We start from the raw sequence: 18,508 nt of genomic DNA, 5'->3' as shown, positions 1-18,508 counted from the left end.
TACAGTCATCTACAAGCTTTGCAAGTGGGAAAACCTGAAAAATCAACCGTGTATCAAATACTTGTTCTCCCCACTGTATCTCACACTGCGACTGCATGCAGGCAGGTGTGAGTTCAAAAGTAAAGCTCCATGAAACAAATAATCATTCTGTCAGAACCATGAGAACAGAATGGGTCATGGAGAAAGTAGAAACGTCACGTAGATAAAAACGAATAATTGAACATGACGATGACCAGGCAGCCGCCATACAAATATCCTCCACTGTCATCCCTCCATGCAGAGCCATGGAGGATGAAAACCCTCTGGTGGAATGTGCTGAGATTCTCTGGAGGATCCAGTCCAGATGAACTGTAAGCTTCAGAAATAGCCTCACATGCTGGATAGAGGACGTCCTGAAGAGCTGTCCCTGTAATGCACAAACATAAGCGGAAAGCGGCGGAAAGTGGCGGAAAGCGGCGCAGTGCGGCCGTGTGCGCCACGTAACATGAAAATGCGCGCATGGGACAGAGGAGGTGAGATGTTGCTTCCTCTTCAGAATTATGAGGAAGAGGATAAAACCCATCCAAGGTTATCACTCTCGATCTGAATGAGCTTGTGATGCTTCTCAGAACAGGGTTAAAACGCAGTACAGCTGAACTGCCGTCAGATTGAATTCTGAGACACAAGGGAGTAACAGAGAGAGCAGACAATCACTCACTCTCTTTGCCGACGTCAGAACTAACAGCAGGGCTGTTTTAAATGACATAAATTTAAGTAAAACCTGATCTAAAAACTCAGAATGAGCTTTGATCAGTGTGTGCAGGACCATCATTAGGTCTCACTGTGGAGCTAGTGGACGTGACACCGGTCTGTGTCTCTGTACACCTTTCAGGAAATGCTTCATCAACGGGTGATTAAGAACTGTTCTGTCACCGAAGCCCTCATGACAGGAAGAAATAGCTGCAGCATAAGTTTTAATTGTGCTGAACGCTAGATCTCCATCCATCAGCTGCTACAGAAAAGACAGCACGCCACCTAGTGGCCATGAGATGGCCTCCACGCCTTTCTCTGCACACCAGCTCTGAAAAACTGTCCACTTGATGTGTACAGCATTGTGGTGGAAGCAGCTTGTGAGCCCTGAACGTACGCACACATCCTGTGGGAGGCCCATCTTTTCTAAACGGATCTGTTCAGTGGACAGACCCAAAGATGCTGACCTATTTCTGGGTAACTCCTGATAGCTCTTCCTGCCTGGAGGAGAGCGCCCCCCCACAGCAGTTTCCACAGCCAACCCGATATCAGTCTCTGCAGATTCAGGAACCACGGAGCGCATATGCGTTCAGGAGCTACGAGGATGACTGACGGTACTCCCTCCCGGACCCGGTCCAGGGTCCGTGATATCGGCAGTACTGGAGGAAATGCATAATGGAGCATTTTTGGCCACGGGCTGTGAGCGAAGGCGTCCACTCCTAGTGGTGGGTCGCCTCGTGGGCTCGGTGAGGACCATAATTGACACTGGGCGTTCTCCCGTGTGGCGAACAGATCCACTGTTGCTCGGCCAAAAAACTGCTCCAAATCCGAGAAATCAGCTCGGGATGGAGGCTCCAGTCTCTGTGGCGGGGACCACCCCTCGACATGATATCCGCTCGCCTGTTCAGGACGTTGGGAAAGAACACTGTGCTGATGGAGAGCAGGTTTCTGTGTGGCCAACACAACAGCTGTTTTGCGATGCATAACAGTTGGGCTGAGCGCACGTCTCCCTGACGGTTTATGTAAACTGCCATCACCTTGTTGTCTGTGTGGATCAGAAAATGCTGATCCAGCAGCAGGGGCAATATGCTGAGTCATGTTTCAGACCATGAAAAGCATTCTAGCACATTTATGTAAAGCAACATGTAGTCCAGCCACTGTGCTCCCACTGCTTGGGACAGACACATTCCTCCCAGCTTGACAGGAACACATCTGTGAAAACAGACGTGTGACGTAGGCCTGCTGATGGGAACTCCCTCTGACAGAATGAGGGGGTTTCCCCAGTGATTCAGATTGGTTCTCACGGAGGGGGGCACAAAGATAATCCACCTCTTCTGGCGCACAGGATCTATGCGCAGGCGGGCGAACCATCTCTGAAGGCGTCTTATGTGAAGTAGGCCCAGTGGAACCATGATGTGGGCCGCTGACATCGCCCAGGAGTCGCAAGACAGGCAGAACTGTCACTATGCTGCAAGGTTTGACACGGAGGAGCTGAGCTGACAGAGCTTCGGCTCTCAGCTGTGATAAAGTTGAGTTTAGCTCCACTTCCAGATAAACAATCATCTGGGATGGACGAACAGACGTTTTTCCCCGTTTATAGAAACCCCAGGTTTAGCAGGTGTAACACTAGCGTTTTGGTCTGTGCGACTGCTTTCTAACTGGACCGAGCTAATAAGAGCAGATCGTCCAGATAAAAAGATTTCTCATTCCTGCCATGTGTAACGACTGCAGAGCCATCTCCACGCATTTCGAGAACGTGCGTGGTTGTTTCCGAATGATGGAAATGTGAAAATATGCGCTCTTCAGCTCTACGGAGGTAAAAACCAGTCGTTCGGGTGAAGTTCACCAGCAGCTGTTTGTCAGCATGTGGAATTGTCTCCCCATGATCGAATTGCTGAACATGAACAGGTCGAGAATGGGTCTCATCCGTCCGGTTTTTTATCAGAACTAGGAAGTAGTGGGAGGAAAAAAACCCGTATTTTCCTCTCCGTTGGGAACTCTGGAAATCATGTTTTTCGTCAGAAATTCCTGAACTTCTGACTGGAGAGACGAGCTCTGTTCTGGAGAAGACAGAACCGTCTCTATAATCCCTCTGAATGGTGGGGGTTGAGCTGTGAAATGCAGCGTGTAACCCCTGCTGATCAGATGGTCCGTCCATCTGTCCAAGCAACGCACTCGCTGCCACTCTGAGTAACGCTCGGAGAGCGGGCACGCATTTGTGTTGTGTCAAGTTTCTCATGAACGTCAACCAGCCTAAAATATCCTTACCTCCATCACTCGCTCCGGAGATTCTCAGGGGGAACCCAAGGGGGGCTCCGACAGATAAAAGGGCTGTATATGTGCCTCTGTGCTGGGCCCAGGCTGCGGTCTCACATTAGAGCTGAGGTGAGCCGGCGCACACTAAGGGGAGGCGTGAGCGCTTTCTGAGTGAGACGCCGTTTCAGTGGAGGCTGCAGCTGTCGTGGAGAAACACGTTTACTCCCGCTGCGCTGTGAGTGAGCAGAAATCAGCAGAAATTAAAAACGGACTCTGGCTGAGAGCGAGGGATTTTACCGGACTCGGTCTGCTGAAAAAAAATCCCCATAATTTTATCTGACGTGGCAGACGAGTGTTTTGTGATATTTACTGAACTGCTGTGCCATTTAAAACGCTGTTTAGAAGTTACTGGTTTGTTCTGTGTGGGGACTGTGTGAAGAGAGGCAGCTGTGAGATCAGCTGATCTGACAGTCTCAGATGAAAAACTTTACTTTCAGAGGTGTTTCTGTTTTACATCAAAAACATACATCATCAAAAAACACATACCTTCCCCTCAAGCATCTGTTACCTGGTGGAGGGGGCCGGCAGAGGAGCGGGGCGAGAAGTCGCTACCGCAGCTGTGGAGCGCATCTGCTGCTGTTGCTGGCCAAGGCAGTCCCTCCAGCGGCCGGAGGGGCAGATGGACTGTGACGTCACCAGATGGTGTACAGTCTGTGAGACCTCCTCGGACCTATGCGATTTCTCAAGAATGGTCCTGAAGGAACAGCACTTCTGGGGTGACGGGGCCCTCCAGCAGGTCTTTCTGCAGCCTCTCCGACAAGGATGGCGAGAGGTGGAGCCAAGTGGTCCTCTGGATCATGATCATCCAGGTGGCGATGTGGGACAGGCAAACCGCAGAGGTGGCACATGTTTAAGATGACATCAGCAGCTTTACAGAGAGAGCTCTGTCTCCTCCAGCAGGTCTGCTTCTTCCAGCCTCTTAGAGAGGCTGTAGGCCAGCAGGGTGACGCTGCGGTCGTCTGGAATGAGCACTGGTGAGCTCAGTTGGAGACCTTGTCACCATCTGGTCATGCTTCCCTGGAGGGACAGGTTGCTGGTCCATCCTGGAAGCTTTTGTCTCAAGTGCCACCGCCAGGCTTGGCTCCGGGGGGGGGACCGGGGAAAAACACCGATCGGTAAAACTCTCCACTCTGGAGATAGCGGCAGACAGATGTCTTCAGTTTGCCGAGCCCAGCTGCAGTCTCGTTCCAGTGTGACGTCACAGCTGGACAGCGAGGCCAGATGGGGTCAGGGCGACGAGCCAGAGCGGAGCTAACCTTGCCGCCAGATCATCCGATCAGGGCAGAGGGAAGCAAGGGACGGAAAGTCCCTTGTGTTAACATCCTCCTGGATTATGCCGGGCAGCTCCGAGAGGAGGGCGCCAACGGCTGGGAGCGGTGTGGTTGCCGATATGGGAAGATCCGAGGTGGCTGAGCAACCGCTCGGCCACTTGTCTTCAGTCACTACGCTCTCCAGGAGGGAGGGGGCAGCTCCGCATTGCCTTTCTCCGAAGAATCATTCAATTTACTGCGTGACTCTGCGTCAAAGAAGGCGGTGGCATCGTCCCGCGCATAGCGTCCCGCCACAGACAAAAACACTCAGCGGAGCTGCTGCCAACAACGCCTTTTTCGAGGGAGTCATCTGATACGCCTCGAGAAAAAAAAAACACATTAGAAAAGGCGGTGGCGTCGTCCAGCGAGTAGTGGCCCGCCACGGAAAACCACTCCTTGGCACTTACCTTGAACAAGGCTGCTCGTCTGTTTCTCCTCGGGGAGGAAGAGCTCACCGGGACGGCAGGAGGTTGGCGTGGTGGAGACCCAGGCATCCTTAGCAAAGGTTGTGCAGGTCAAAGCTGGACAACTTTTCCTTCTTCGTTCTTCTGACTGTGCTAGCTAGCTGGCTGAAGAAAAAATGGGAGCCAATTTCCCGGTCGCACCGTAATTTATACAGACCGGGGTTGAGGTCCACACAGTAGGTGGGCGTGGACTTAAGTTTTCAGTGCTGCGCGCGACAGGATGAAACCCACTAGCGATAGCTTAAAGGGCGGAGCTTATACGAAATAAAACAATAAACACAATACGCAGAACAGCAGCATGGACATGAGTCTGTGTGAAGAGATGAGCACGAATGAACACAGCAACATGAAACAGATCAGCAGCAGCATGAAACAGCAGCAACATGAAACAGATCAGCAACAACATGAAACAGATCAGCAGCAACATAAAACTGATCAGCAGCAACATGAAACTGATCAGCAGCAACATGATGTGATTTTTCACAGTGATTATCCTGGTTAGATATCCATAAGGCTGCACAAACTCAAGTTCATGTTGCCGTTTGATGTATTGTTTTGATTGTTTACTGCTATTAGTGCTTAGTGGATTATTAGTAGATGTTTTTTAGTTGATATTTTTCTTAGTTCATATCTTAGATCTTATTACTGTTTTTCTTTTACATTTTATTGTTGGATGTAACTGGGACCCTGTGAACATAATTTCACCCCACCACATGTTCAACATGTGGTGCATATTCAGTATTTATTCAACATTTTATTTTTTTACTTTAAAAATAAATAAAAGCAAGTCCTTATCGGCACGAATAAAGTGATGTGGAACATGTTGCATCTGTTCTTACCGAGCACAGAAGCTGCAGCGTTGTGCTGCTCTGTGAGGTGCAGCTGGGCTGTGATGGAGCTCTGTCAGGTGCAGACTCCTCTGATGGAGCAGGAGCCGGGAGGCTTGGAGGGTTTAATGTGGAGTTTAGAGATGAACCTTCACGCGCTGAAATACGTTCTGGATAAAATACAGTGAGAAACAGGACCGGAGGACAGTTAGCGTTTATGCAAATTAGCTTAGCATCGTAGCACCGATGTTGTCCTATTATGGCATCAGCCTCTTTTGTTAGTTAAAAACGTTCAGAACCGATGGGGTGAGTAATTTAAAATATGTTTAAAGTTAGAAAACACTCACCATCTTCTATAAATGATTCAAGAAGAGCAGTGGTCGTGTCCAAACCACCCTCCAATCGCTCCATCTAGCTCGCTTTGACTTTTTTCCTCGGCCACCAAGCACAACAACACCTGCACTTCTGCATTTGACCACGGCTTTGACATTATTGTTTTTGTATAGCTTCAAAATACTAAAAGATACGCTCCTCGAGTTATCGCTAATGGCAGGTGGTAGAGAAAAATGGCGGATCGGGTTGTTTGGAAAGACTCCACAGACTCCTCCCCCGACCAATCAGTGACCGACAGTGTTTCTGACGCCACGGCTCGGCTCGCTTGGACCCCTTGAGAAGAGGGGCCAGAATACTGGGAGGTGAGCAGGTACAAAGTACTAATGGAAAAGACCTCAAACATGGGCTGAGCTGGAAATATCCAACCCGTGCCGTGACAGTGGAAAAGGGGCATAAGTCAGGTTGATCAGAGGTTTGGTCAACAGATGAAAGAGGAGGTGCATTCTCAACGTGTGTCACTGTGCCATTCTGTGGATAATTAACACCCAAAATAAATGTTAATCATGTCAATAATAAAAAGTTATTGATATATTATTCATGGATCATAATTTTTCCAACACAAATAAACAAAAATATCTTACGGTTTTGTCCCACAGCTCTGCAGCCTCACGTATTAGACACTGGAAAACTGCATCTGTCTCCTCCTCACTAAGGAATGGCAGCTTCTTAAACCTTGTATCTAAGGCAGATGCTATCTGCAGGACTTGGTGCACATTGGCATATCGCTGCTGAAGCTCCTGGGCCATTGTCTGCTTCATCTCTTTTATTAAAGTGGAATCTTCCTCTAAGATTCTATAATGCTCCAATAAATGGTAAAAGGTAAATGGACTGTACTTATATAACTCCTTTCTATCTTATTTCAAGATACTCAAAGCACTTCACAACAATCTGTGCCGCATTTACCCATTCATACAGCTCTATACTAGATCTCTACAAAGATAATTGAACAAATCTTTCTAAAGAGACTAATCAGAGCTTTATCACATTCATACACTGATGGGACACACATCAGAGGCTATGAGGGGTTCAGTGTCTTGCCCAGGGACACTTCAGCATGCTGGTGGATTCTAACCCCCAACTCTTGCATTGGAGGACGACTGCTCTAACCACTCAGCCACAGCCACCCGAGTGGTTTGAGTGGTGCAATCATAGATAATGTGGGCTGCTCTTCCTCACACATGATGGTGATGGCACTTTTCACTGGTCCAAGTAGTTTAACCAAGTCTTCAGCAGATGTGACGTCTCCTTCGTTGAGTGTTTGCACATCATTTGCACCTACCCTGTTTTTTATCCAGGAGTGAAGCACACACTGCAGCTTGTTGTTCCAGAAACTGCTGTAACATTTCAAACGAACTGTTCCAGCGTGTTATCATGTCTCATTTTACTTTGTGTTCTGGAAGTTCCAGTAACTTCTGCTTCTCTTTCAAGGCAGAGGTTGCCACCGTGCTGCGGTGGAAAAATGACACAACCCGTCTCACTTTGCCCAGAAGACGTGCAGCACCAGCACATTTCAGGCCTTTCTGTGTGGCCAAGTTAGGGATATCATGAGGAATTGGGAATTTCAAAATAAAAGCGTATTTTAAAAATGACAATATTAATTGATGTTTTCATTTTGCCATGATGCAATTAAATCATCAATTATTTGATCAATGTATCAATGTAAATTGATATATTGTTACACCCCTACACCATGGGAATGAATGTTTCAGTCTTTCTCCCTCCTTAGATGCATTAATCTGTCCTCCAGCTCTAATGTTAAAAATCTTGGTGTTATTTTTGATCAGGACATGTCTTTTATCCCCCACATTAAAAACGTTACTAGAACCTCCTTCTTCCACCTGCGTAATATCACTAACATTAGAAACATCTGATCTAAAAATGATGCAGAAAAACTGGTTCATGCATTTGTCACGTCTAGACTGGACTATTGCAATGGTTTATTATCTGGGTGTCCAAATACTTCTTTAAAACGTCTTCAGTTGATCCAAAATGCTGCTGCCAGAGTCTTAACTGGAGTTACTGGGAGAGATCATATCTCTCCAGTTTTAGCTTCTCTCCATTGGCTCCCTGTCAAATCCAGAATAGAATTCAAAATCTTACTTCTAACCTACAAAGCTCTCAACAACCTAGCTCCATCTTATATTACAGATCTTATTGTTCCATATTTTCCTAACAGAGGACTTCGCTCTCAGACTGCAGGTTTACTTGTGGTTCCTAGAGTTTACAAAAGCAGAATGGGAGGAAGATCTTTCAGTTCTCAGGCTCCTCTCTTGTGGAACCAACTTCCAGTTTCTGTCCTTGAGGCTGACACATTGTCCAGTTTTAAGACTTTCCTTTTTGATAAATCCTATAGTTAGGGCTGGCTTGTTATGCTGCTATAGGCTTACACTACTAGAGGACAAATTGACCTCATTTCCTTTTTTTTCTTTTTTCTTCTTCTTCTTCTTCTACTTTCGGCTGCTCCCTTCTTCAGGGGTCGTCACAGCGAACTAAGTCACGAAGACTTGGCAGTTATTTTTACGCCGGATGTTCTTCCTGACGCAACCACAGACCACCGAGCTACCACAGCCCTCTGTGTGGAGCAGAGAGCTGCCATCTAGGATACCAGGAGGAGCAGATGGTGGGGGTTAAGGGCCTTGCTCAAGGGCCCAGAGTGGGACGAATGAGGGTGGGAGCAGGTGTGGGTGCTTCACCTACCCCACCCACATTTTTGATGTTGTCAGTACCGGGGCTTAAACCGGCGATCTTCCGATCACAGGCCCACCTTCTCTAACCTCTGCGCCACCACTCCCATTCATTTCCTTAAATGAATTGTTAAAACTGAATAGTTTTCATTGGATACTATTTCTATCTTAACATGTGATTCTAGACCTGCCATTGTGTATCTGTTCCTCTCAAACCAGCCGGTCAAAGCAGATGGCCGCTTGTCCTGAGCCTGGTTCTGCTAAAGGTTTCTTCCTCATGAGGGAGTTTTTCCTTTCCACTGTCGCCTTCAGGGGTGGACTGGTCATGGGGAGTCATTTTCCGGTGGCCTGGTCTGGTCAGTGCCCGCTGAGAGACTGGACTAAAGGCTCAGTTCGGGTCGTGCTCCATTATTTTGAATAAACAAGCCGGCCGCTCTTGCCTGGTGTCACTGAAGCTCCCCCGCACCTTCTCTCACTTTCTGATGCTGTGTCTGTGGGTGGGCTGTCAGCTTCACTCAGGTCTGAGACGAGCAGAGACACACATATGGGTTGCGTGCGCCCCCCCGTTGACTCGCGCTCGCAAGGATTATATGTTGGCGTGCATGCATCTCTGTCCGGTTTGGGTCATATAGACTGATAAATTAGTAGGGATTATAAGGAAACACAAGAAGGAATATTATAGTGATTTATTAAATAAAAGTAATGGTGATAAGAAAGCTACATGGCGAGTAATAAATAGTGTTCTGAAAAGTCATAAAGCAAAAACAGGTATTTTACAATATTTTTTGAAGGATGACGATGAAATCCATGATGAAAATGAAATTGTAAATGGATTTAATCATTATTTAGTGAACGTTGGATCAAGCCTTGCAGCTAAAACACCAAAAGTAGACAATAATGTGAACCATTCAGTTATAAGTTGTGACAACAGTATTTTTCTTAATGGAACTGACAAAGAAGAAATAATGAATGTTGTAAAAAATCTTACAGATAAGAGATCAAAAGACTGGGTGGACATGGATATGATGTTTGTAAAGGACATAATGAGTTATGTTATCGAGCCGTTTACATATATTTGTAATTTATCATTTTCAAAAGGAATATTTCCAGACAATATGAAAGTAGCTAAGGTAGTTCCTCTCTTTAAAAATGGTGATAAATGTGTGTTCAATAATTATAGACCAATATCCTTATTACCACAGTTCTCAAAAATTCTAGAAAACTATTTGTGACCAGATTAGATAAATTTATTACTAAACAAAACATTCTAAGTAGCAGTCAGTATGGGTTTAGAGCAAAAAACTCTACACCAATGGCTCTCATGGAAATAATAGAACTAATAACTACTGCTGTCGATCAAAAACAGTATTGTGTTAGTATTTTTGTTGATTTAAAAAAAGCATTCGATACTATTGACCACACTATTCTCCTTGAAAAATTAAATAAATATGGTATAAGAGGACCAGCATTACACTGGGTATCTAGCTATTTAAAAGATAGGAAACAGTTTGTACAAATAAATGGTGTAAGATCTGACCTGTGCAATATCACTTGTGGAGTTCCTCAAGGCTCTGTACTTGGACCAAAGTTATTTATTTTATATGTGAATGACTTAGTGAATGTATCAGGACTCCTCAAATGTGTCCTTTTTGCAGATGACACCACATTTTTTTGTTTGGGTAAAGATGTAAAACGGATGTTGGAATTGATGAAGACAGAATTTGATAAAATACAAACTTGGTTTAAACTTAATAAATTATCATTAAATTTAGATAAAACTAAATACATGATATTTAGTAACAAAAAGAGAACTGTTGATGATCCATTTAAAATTGAGGGTGTTGAGATTTGTAGAGTTAATGAGATGAAATTTTTGAGTGTAATCATTGATGAACAGCTAACATGGAAAAATCACATCAATTCTGTAAGAACAAAAATATCTAAATCTATTGCAGTACTATACAAAGTCAGGGAATTATTAAATGATAAAGCTCTGTACATGTTGTATAACACAATCATTGTTCCACATTTAATCTATTGCATTGATGTTTGGGGGAAAGCGTGTAAAACATTTACAAAGTCTATTTTTATTTTACAGAAAAGAGCTGTAAGAATTATCTCCAGAAAGCATTACAGTCACCCATCAAGCACATTATTTTATCAACTGAAGTTATTAAAGTTCCATGATTTGGTAGATTACAGTATTTTATCAGTTATGTATTGGGCTCAAAATAACACATTACCATTAAATATCCAAAGAAATTTTGTTAAAAGACCAAGTTGTTATAATCTTAAGGGGATAGAAATATTTGTCAAAGCAAAATTCAGAACTAGTCTGAAGGGAAGGTCTACCTCAATCCAAGGAGTTGGATTGTGGAATGGTCTAGAGAGTGATGTGAAAAATGCCAAGTCAATGTGTACATTTTATTATGGAATTGGTTTTTTTTTTTTTTTTAAATGAATAAACTTTATACCATACCATATAGACTGGAGTGAGAGAATGAACCAGAGAAAACCAGTGAAGCAGTAAATGAATGTGTGAGACAGAAACACGAGTGATAAAAACCCTGAGGCCCATCAGCACAGCTTGGTTCATGAGGTTTGTCCACTTTCACCTAACGGGGCCAAAACTGACTTGATGGAACAATCCAGAACAATCTGGTCCAGAGGACCAGATTTAACTTTTTTAGATTTTTCTACCTGGATTATTGAGCATGCATCAGGATATTAATAGAACAATGTTTTAAGTTTTTACAAAGGATATTGCAAATATTAGAATTTGGTTAACGAAGATGTGAAAAACAAAGTTTAATGTTGAAATGTCCAGGAATTCAGATTTTGTGTGCCCTTCATAAACTCCACTAATAAATTATCTGATCATTAAAATCCTTGTGTTATATTATTTTATTTAAACTTTATTCTACCAGGTAAAGTTTTGTTGAGATTAAGAATGTGTTTGTTGTTATATGATCATAGCCAATACATAAGTCAATTAGTGAAACTGAGTAAATGTGAAATTATGACAAACCTAATTGAACCCAAGAGACTAATCAGTGATTGATCACATTCATACACTGATGGGACACACATCAGAGGCTATGAGGGGTTCAGTGTCTTGTCCAGGGACACTTCGACATGTGACTGCTGGTGGATTTGAACCCCCAACTCTTTCATTTGAGGACATCAGCCACAGCCGCCCATTAACTCTAAAATAGTTGTTGAAGCAAGTGTTACTTATGGAGGTAAAAGTACATGTTAACTCTTAAAATACACCAGAATGCAGGAAATGACATCTACTTTATTAAAAATGTTCTGGGGGACGACCCCCCCACTGTGCCTCCCCATCACATTACAAATGCTTCTGATGCCAATGGCCACCACGTTGCTAAACAAGAGCACATACGGTGTTCAAAGTGAACTCAACTTAACTCAGTCTTGGTGGTTTGAGTTAATCTGGTGGTGGTGGCCTGGGATGGCATCAGATTCCCAGCCTGGATTATTGTCCCAGTCCGCCCCTGGTCGCCTTCATGCATGCTCAAGATGAGAGTTCTGTGATGAGTTAAATTCAAAGTAGGGCTGGGCGATATAGAAATATTTTTAAAATATCTAGATCATTTTTTTGCGATATAAATTGACTTTATTTTGATATAAACGATATAATTCTCCTTGAAAATCCACCAGCTCTGCTCTTCTTTCTTCTCTCACATGGCCCCCCTCCTCTCACTCACTCCAAACTCAGCCCTACCTGCACGCTCTCCCCCTGCTTCCTGCTTCTCTCCAGGTGGAGCGGCTGCCTGCTGCACGGAGCAGCCACAACACAAATTTAAAATGGAGAGCGAGTCACAGAACTGGTGAGCAGGAAAAAAATGGCTCTGTTATTTGGAGATGGTTTGGATTTAAATTGTCAGATGTGCAACAGAAAAATGCAGCAAATAAGTCCCAACGAAAATGTTTGAGCACAACGAACCTTTTTCACAGTTTAAAGCAGCGCTGAAAGTGGAGTAGGAAGCGTGTTGGTGCTGCAGCTCCGGCTGTCTCAGTCTTCCCAGCTTCCTTCCCTGAGACAAACTACGGCACCAAACTCTTACCTGTGCTGTGCCTTATGACAGGCGACGTGAATAAAACATGGTCTTACCACATCACTAAACATGTCAACATGTGGCGCTGCCTCCTCTCACTGTAAGACGTGACGGTCTGTGGACAGCAGTTCTTTCTCTGCCCGTCTGTGCAGCCAACTCCACCCAGCCTGCCCTCCCCCTCCCTCACTGCTGCAGGTCACACGCTTACTAACACAGTGAAGGCGGTGCAGCTGGAGGAGATCATTATTTAATATATGTAAAAAATAAAGGTCTAAAATCAAACTTTGATATATGTAAATAGTAGACATTTATTTTGTACAGTTATAGCTGTTTTTAATAAATGTGCCTGTGTGACAACTGGGACAAAGCTTTGACTCAGAAATATATTTTTGTTATTTTATGGAAAGAAAAAAATAGATATATATTGTATATCGCCATTTTTCTTAAAATATCAAGATATAAATTTGGGTTCATATGGTCCAGCCCTCATTCAGAGCAGTGTGCTCCTCGGATAAATAATGTTAAATTATTATTTTCCATATGAATGTTTCTGTTCAGTGCCTGGGATGATTTCTGTTGTGACCTGGAGCTGCAGAAGTAAAGTGAAGACAAGATGCCACAACGTGTTGAAAGCACCTTCTTGAATCAGGTCGAGTAGTTGTAGATGTACATTCAGTGATAAATCAAAAGCTGTGGTTAGACCCAACAGAACCAAGAGATGCAACATGTTCGTTTATCGATTCTGCTTTAAAACAAGAGCACATTTATTCAAGATGAACGTTTGCAGGCTCAGAACATCAAGTGGTTCACATCATACGTGAACACATTTGGATCACTATTTGGAAAAAAACTGGTCAGTTCTGTTTCCTTGTCACCCTTAATTAATGCATAATGAACAATTATTAATGGTTTATAAAGTGTTTATAGGAATTAACAACAGATGTATAAACTATTGGCCAGTTGTAAAGTGGTACCAAGCAGCTGGAGACACATTTGTTCAGAGTGGCTTTTATTAGATTTTGTCCTATGTCACACGTATGTTGTTTGATCTCCTGCTTCATCTCCTGTGTTTTCATGTCTTATATTGTGTGAAGCACTTTGTGGTTTCTGACCTGTAAAAGGTGCTATAGAAATAAAGTTTACTTGCATACACCAGCCCACATGTAAGGGTTGTCAGCGGTGATGTCACATATTTATGGGTTTTTCCACTTTATTAGACAAACATGGACTGATGCAACTTATAGGGCGGTGTGACGTTTACAGTGGAAAATATGGTGTCCTGCAGCCAGCCAACAGGAGACACTGGTTTAGAATGAGCAGCAACTTGCATGAGCACGGTTCCATGTGTGTGCGCTTGAAACAGAGTGAGTTACTCACACATGGTCGTGTCCTCCGTGTTGGTGGCAGCTGTACAACAGGAAGCAGTGTGGGCTCTTCCACTCGTTTGTCCCGCGTTGCTCTCAGGCCGAGGAGGACTGCAGGGAACAGAACGTGGTTACAAACGCTGCTGCATAACTTCAGCTGGATGGCTGAGTGGCTCAGCTGGTTCCTGCACCACATCTTGAAGATGTCATTACGTGAGTGTAGCCACGGTGCTGAGGTAGTGGTGGATGTTGAGCATGGCGGCGTCCAGCAGGGTGTGAATGTTCTGCAGACACTGCAGCCTGGCCTCCAGGCCCCGCCGCCCTTCTGCCTCCAACTCCCTCAGCTCCTCATCCGACAGCTGCGACAGAGATGGAGGAGGAGGAGGCATTGATGACACTGGTGAGGAAGAGAAAAAATAGTTCATTTAAACAATAATAATGGTCATAAATAAGCTTCAATGAAATTTGTTGATCCCTTCAAACACACGGCAGAGACGTGCAGATCAAACAAAGCAGGATGACAAACTGACAAGAGTTACTTTTTTAAATATCATTACTCTCCTTAAGAGAAAATAAACATTTATAAACATCAGTGAAAATGTTGAACTTGAACACCTGAAGTCTTTCATGTTCAGAAAGAAGAAAAGCTTACGGAAGGGAGGAGGCGGTGGCATGGGCAGCCACGGTGCAGTGGGAAAGGGAGGAGGTGGGAATGAGAAGGGGAATGCTGGGAGTGCTGATCCTGGAGCTGCTGGGGACGACGGCGTGGCTGCGTCTGTGGTAGTAGAAGACGTGGGCTGACTGGTGCCTGGCAGAAACACAGGTGCAGCACTCAGTCACTTACAAACACAAGAAACAAGGCAGTTCTCAGAGTAAGCATGTCCAGTATCGTGGCAGTACCAGTAGTCTGTGTTGCTTCTGTGCTGCTCTGCGGAGCGTCAGCGCCACCAGGAGCTGGAGCTGCTGCAGCAGGGGGGGGCACTGCAGGAAATGGACCCCAAAAAGGGAAGATGCCAGGAGGAAAGCCAGGCAGCATGCCTGGAGCTACTAAAGGAAAGAAAGAGCACAATAAAAGATGCTGGTCAAACAAGAGGTCCACCTTCAGCTCCGACTGCTGCACATCAGTTTCTACACAACTGTTCCACTAGAGGGCGGCACGGTGGCTCAGCTGGTACAGCTGCCGCCTCTCCGCAAACAGGGTGTCAGTTCAAATCCCGGCTGCGGGTCTTTCTGGGTACAGTTTGCATGTTCTCTCCGTGCATGTGTGGGTTTTCTCCAGGTCCTCCAGTTTCCTCCCACAGACCAGAAACATGTTGGGCTGACTGGTAACTCTGAACTGTCTCCAGATGAGACAGACAGAGAATGTTTGTCTCTTTGTGTCCTCGAGGTGGACTGGAGACCTGTCCAGGGTGTCCCCCACCTATCGCACCGTGACTGCTGGACATGGACACCAGTGACCCGAAAAGGAAGAAGCGGGTCAAGATGATGGATGTTCCACTACAAGAACACAAATGTTCCACATGCTTCAGTCTTGAGATGATGAGCTCAGATGAAATGAAGACTAGATTTCTCCACAGAGGAGCTCATGACCAGGAATATGTAGAAGTTTAAAGGTGCTCTTACACAGCTGCACTGCGCTCCGCCTCAACAAACATGTTGACTCATGTTCACGTGTTTCACCAAAACATCCATTAAAACAGCAGTGAGGAGAACAAGGCAGCGCTCTACCAGCACAGTCTTCTGTCCTTAAAGGGAAACTCTGGTCATTCTGAAAGTGGGTTTGTGGAAAAGTGAAGAACATTTACTGTATTTTCTTACCTGTTGTGGAACAACACGAATTTGAAGAAATAGTTTGATTCTGACCAGCTGATGAACTAACAGCTAGTCTGAATGCAGAAAAGTCCAAAACAGATCAGTGACAACTTAAACAACTGGAATCTGGAACAATTAATAAAAGCTTCATGCAAATGTCATTTCATAGACGTTTTACGCCAGACTTTTATTTTGCAATATACCATCATTTAAATAGAATTTGATGCATCTTTGCAAACCGAAACTGAAGTTGGACAAAGGACTAGCTAGAACAGGTAAGATATTAATCGTTCATGTTCTTTCTACATAAACTCACTTCAAAATTGCCTCAATATACTTATAAATTTAAAGTTTATTAATTATTTCTTTGCCTTAGTGATGACAGCTTGATTCTTCCAGTCAGAGGTGTGTGTATGCACAGACTGGAGTTAGTAAATAAATATCTGTCCATTTCTCGTACACACCGACTGAATAAGGTGAAATTATCTGAACTCAGACAACGTTTCAACTACACACCATTTCAGCTGCTCCTTGAATCACTCATCATCAGTGAAATTATTGTTATTACTTTTCTGTGACAGCTTGGAAAACGTATCCTCTAATGTGGATATGTTTTTTTTTTGACAATATTGTAACAATCAAATATATGTTGTTAAATGTTCTGCAAGTTGACTCCTCTTCTGTGGTTCTTTGTGCCAAGTGCAACATGGCCACATCCTGTCAGAAAGCTGCGTGGCACATACAGTGAGGATGCTTAGTGTCTAAAATAATCTATTCATAATGTAGTTTTATTTGTTTACTCTTGTGAACTGACTGCTTCAAAACTGCAGCACCAACAACACATCGCTGTCAATCATCTGGCTGCATGCAGCCTTCATGAGGAAAACTTCAACATTAAGGTTGGGATTCAGGATTTTTTGTTTTGACTCACCATTTGGGGCCAGAGCAGCTGCTGGAGCATTGGCGGGGGCTGCGGGGGCAGGGGGCGGAGCCTGTGCAGGTGGAACTGGAGTCTGATTGTTGTTGGTGGCTCTAAGTACGTCCATACGACAGGTTGGACATGTCTGCTGTCTCTGGAACCAGGAGCGGAGGCAGCTGCGGAGCAGGGAAGCACAAAGACACCATTAAATAGAAAAAAGGTTTTTGTTATTTTGCAAAAAATAAGTGTGCATTGAAATGTATGATATCATTGCCTAATGTTGCTTATGACCATGTCTTGACAGAAGTATTCAAACAGATGAAGTTGAGGACAAAGAATTTGAAACCAGTATGCATCTACATAGAAGTTGCACAAAAACAGGAGCCATAGCATCAACATCTGACAGTTGAGAACAATTAGAAATGAAATTATTTAAATAGCTGCAATAGGATCTAGTAATACTTTTCCCACTCACAAATATGTAATATTGGATACTTTTCTTTAAAAAATAAATGACCAAGTCTAATATTTTTGTCTCATTTGTGTAGCTGGGTTCTCCATCTACTTTTAGGACTTGTGGGAAAATCTGATGATGTTTAGGTCAATTATGAAGAAATATAGAAAAATCTAAATGGTTCACACATGTTCAAGTACTACTGTGTCTATCTTTTCAAAAAGGGGGACCAGGGTGTGCTCCAATTATGGGGCATCACTCTCCTCAGCCTTCCTGGTAAGGTCTATTCAGGGATACTGGAGAAGCGAGTCCGAAAGTTGGTCCAACCTCAGATCCAGGAGGAACAATGTGGGTTCTGTCCTGTCTGTGGAGCACTGGATCAGCTCTTTACCCTCACTAGGATCCTCGAGGGGTCATGGGAGTTTGCCCATCAAGTCTACGTGTTTTGTGCACTTGGAGAAGGCATTCAACCGTGTTCCTCGGGGTACACTGTGGGGGGTGCGCCACGAGTATGGGAGTGGGGCCCGTTGTATTGGGCTGTTCAGTCCCTATACAAGCGGTGCGAGGGCTTGGTTCGCATTGCCGGCAGTAAGTCAGACCACTTCAGGGTGGGAGTTGGACTCCACCAGGCTGCTCATTGATACAGATTCTGTTCATAACTTTTATGGACAGAATTTCTCAGTGCAGCCAGGGGGTGGAGGGAGTCCGGTTCGGTGGCCTCAGGATTCCGTCTCTGCTCTTTGCAGATGATGCGGTCCTGTTGGCGTCATCGTGCCATGATCTTCAACGCTGACTGAGCGTTTCGCAGCCGAGTGTGAAGCGGCTGGGAATCGGCACCTCCAAATCTGAAGCCATGGTCCTCAAGCGGAAAAGGGTAGAGGGTGAGGTTCTGCCTCAAGTGGAGGAGTTCAAGTATCTCAGGGTTTTGTTCACAAGTGAGGGAGGAATGGAGTGTGAGATTGACAGATGAACTGGTGTGGTGTCTGCAGAATTGCGGATTCTGTGCCGGTCCGTTGTGGTGAAGAGGAAGCTGAGCTGTAAGGCAAATCTCTCGGTTTACTGATCAGTCTACATTCCTACCCTCATCTATGGCCAAAAACCCTGGGGAGTGACCGATGGAATGAGATAGGAGATACAAGTGGTCGAAACTGAAACAA

The 18,508-nt window shown here is 44.6% G+C and overlaps 1 protein-coding gene across 1 annotated transcript in view; it reads right to left on the bottom strand.

Moving 5' to 3' along the window:
- The window catches only part of syvn1 (synovial apoptosis inhibitor 1, synoviolin), a 70,143-nt gene that overhangs the window by 28,324 nt on the left and 23,311 nt on the right, over window positions 1–18,508 (bottom strand). Inside the window, exons 11-15 of the mRNA XM_037676038.1 lie at window positions 16,910–17,073; window positions 15,067–15,213; window positions 14,819–14,974; window positions 14,380–14,563; window positions 14,180–14,277 (exon numbers count right to left, since the gene is read on the bottom strand). Of these exons, the coding sequence (XP_037531966.1) occupies window positions 14,180–14,277; window positions 14,380–14,563; window positions 14,819–14,974; window positions 15,067–15,213; window positions 16,910–17,073 (749 nt within the window). The remainder of the gene's footprint in view (window positions 1–14,179; window positions 14,278–14,379; window positions 14,564–14,818; window positions 14,975–15,066; window positions 15,214–16,909; window positions 17,074–18,508) is intronic.

The sequence above is a fragment of the Nematolebias whitei genome, chromosome 4 (assembly GCF_014905685.2).
Source record: "Nematolebias whitei isolate Nwh7 chromosome 4, NemWhi1, whole genome shotgun sequence".
Lineage (NCBI taxonomy): Eukaryota > Metazoa > Chordata > Actinopteri > Cyprinodontiformes > Rivulidae > Nematolebias > Nematolebias whitei.
The sequence above is the reverse complement of the archived record's forward strand: the minus strand, read 5'-3'. Positions and strand labels throughout refer to the sequence as shown.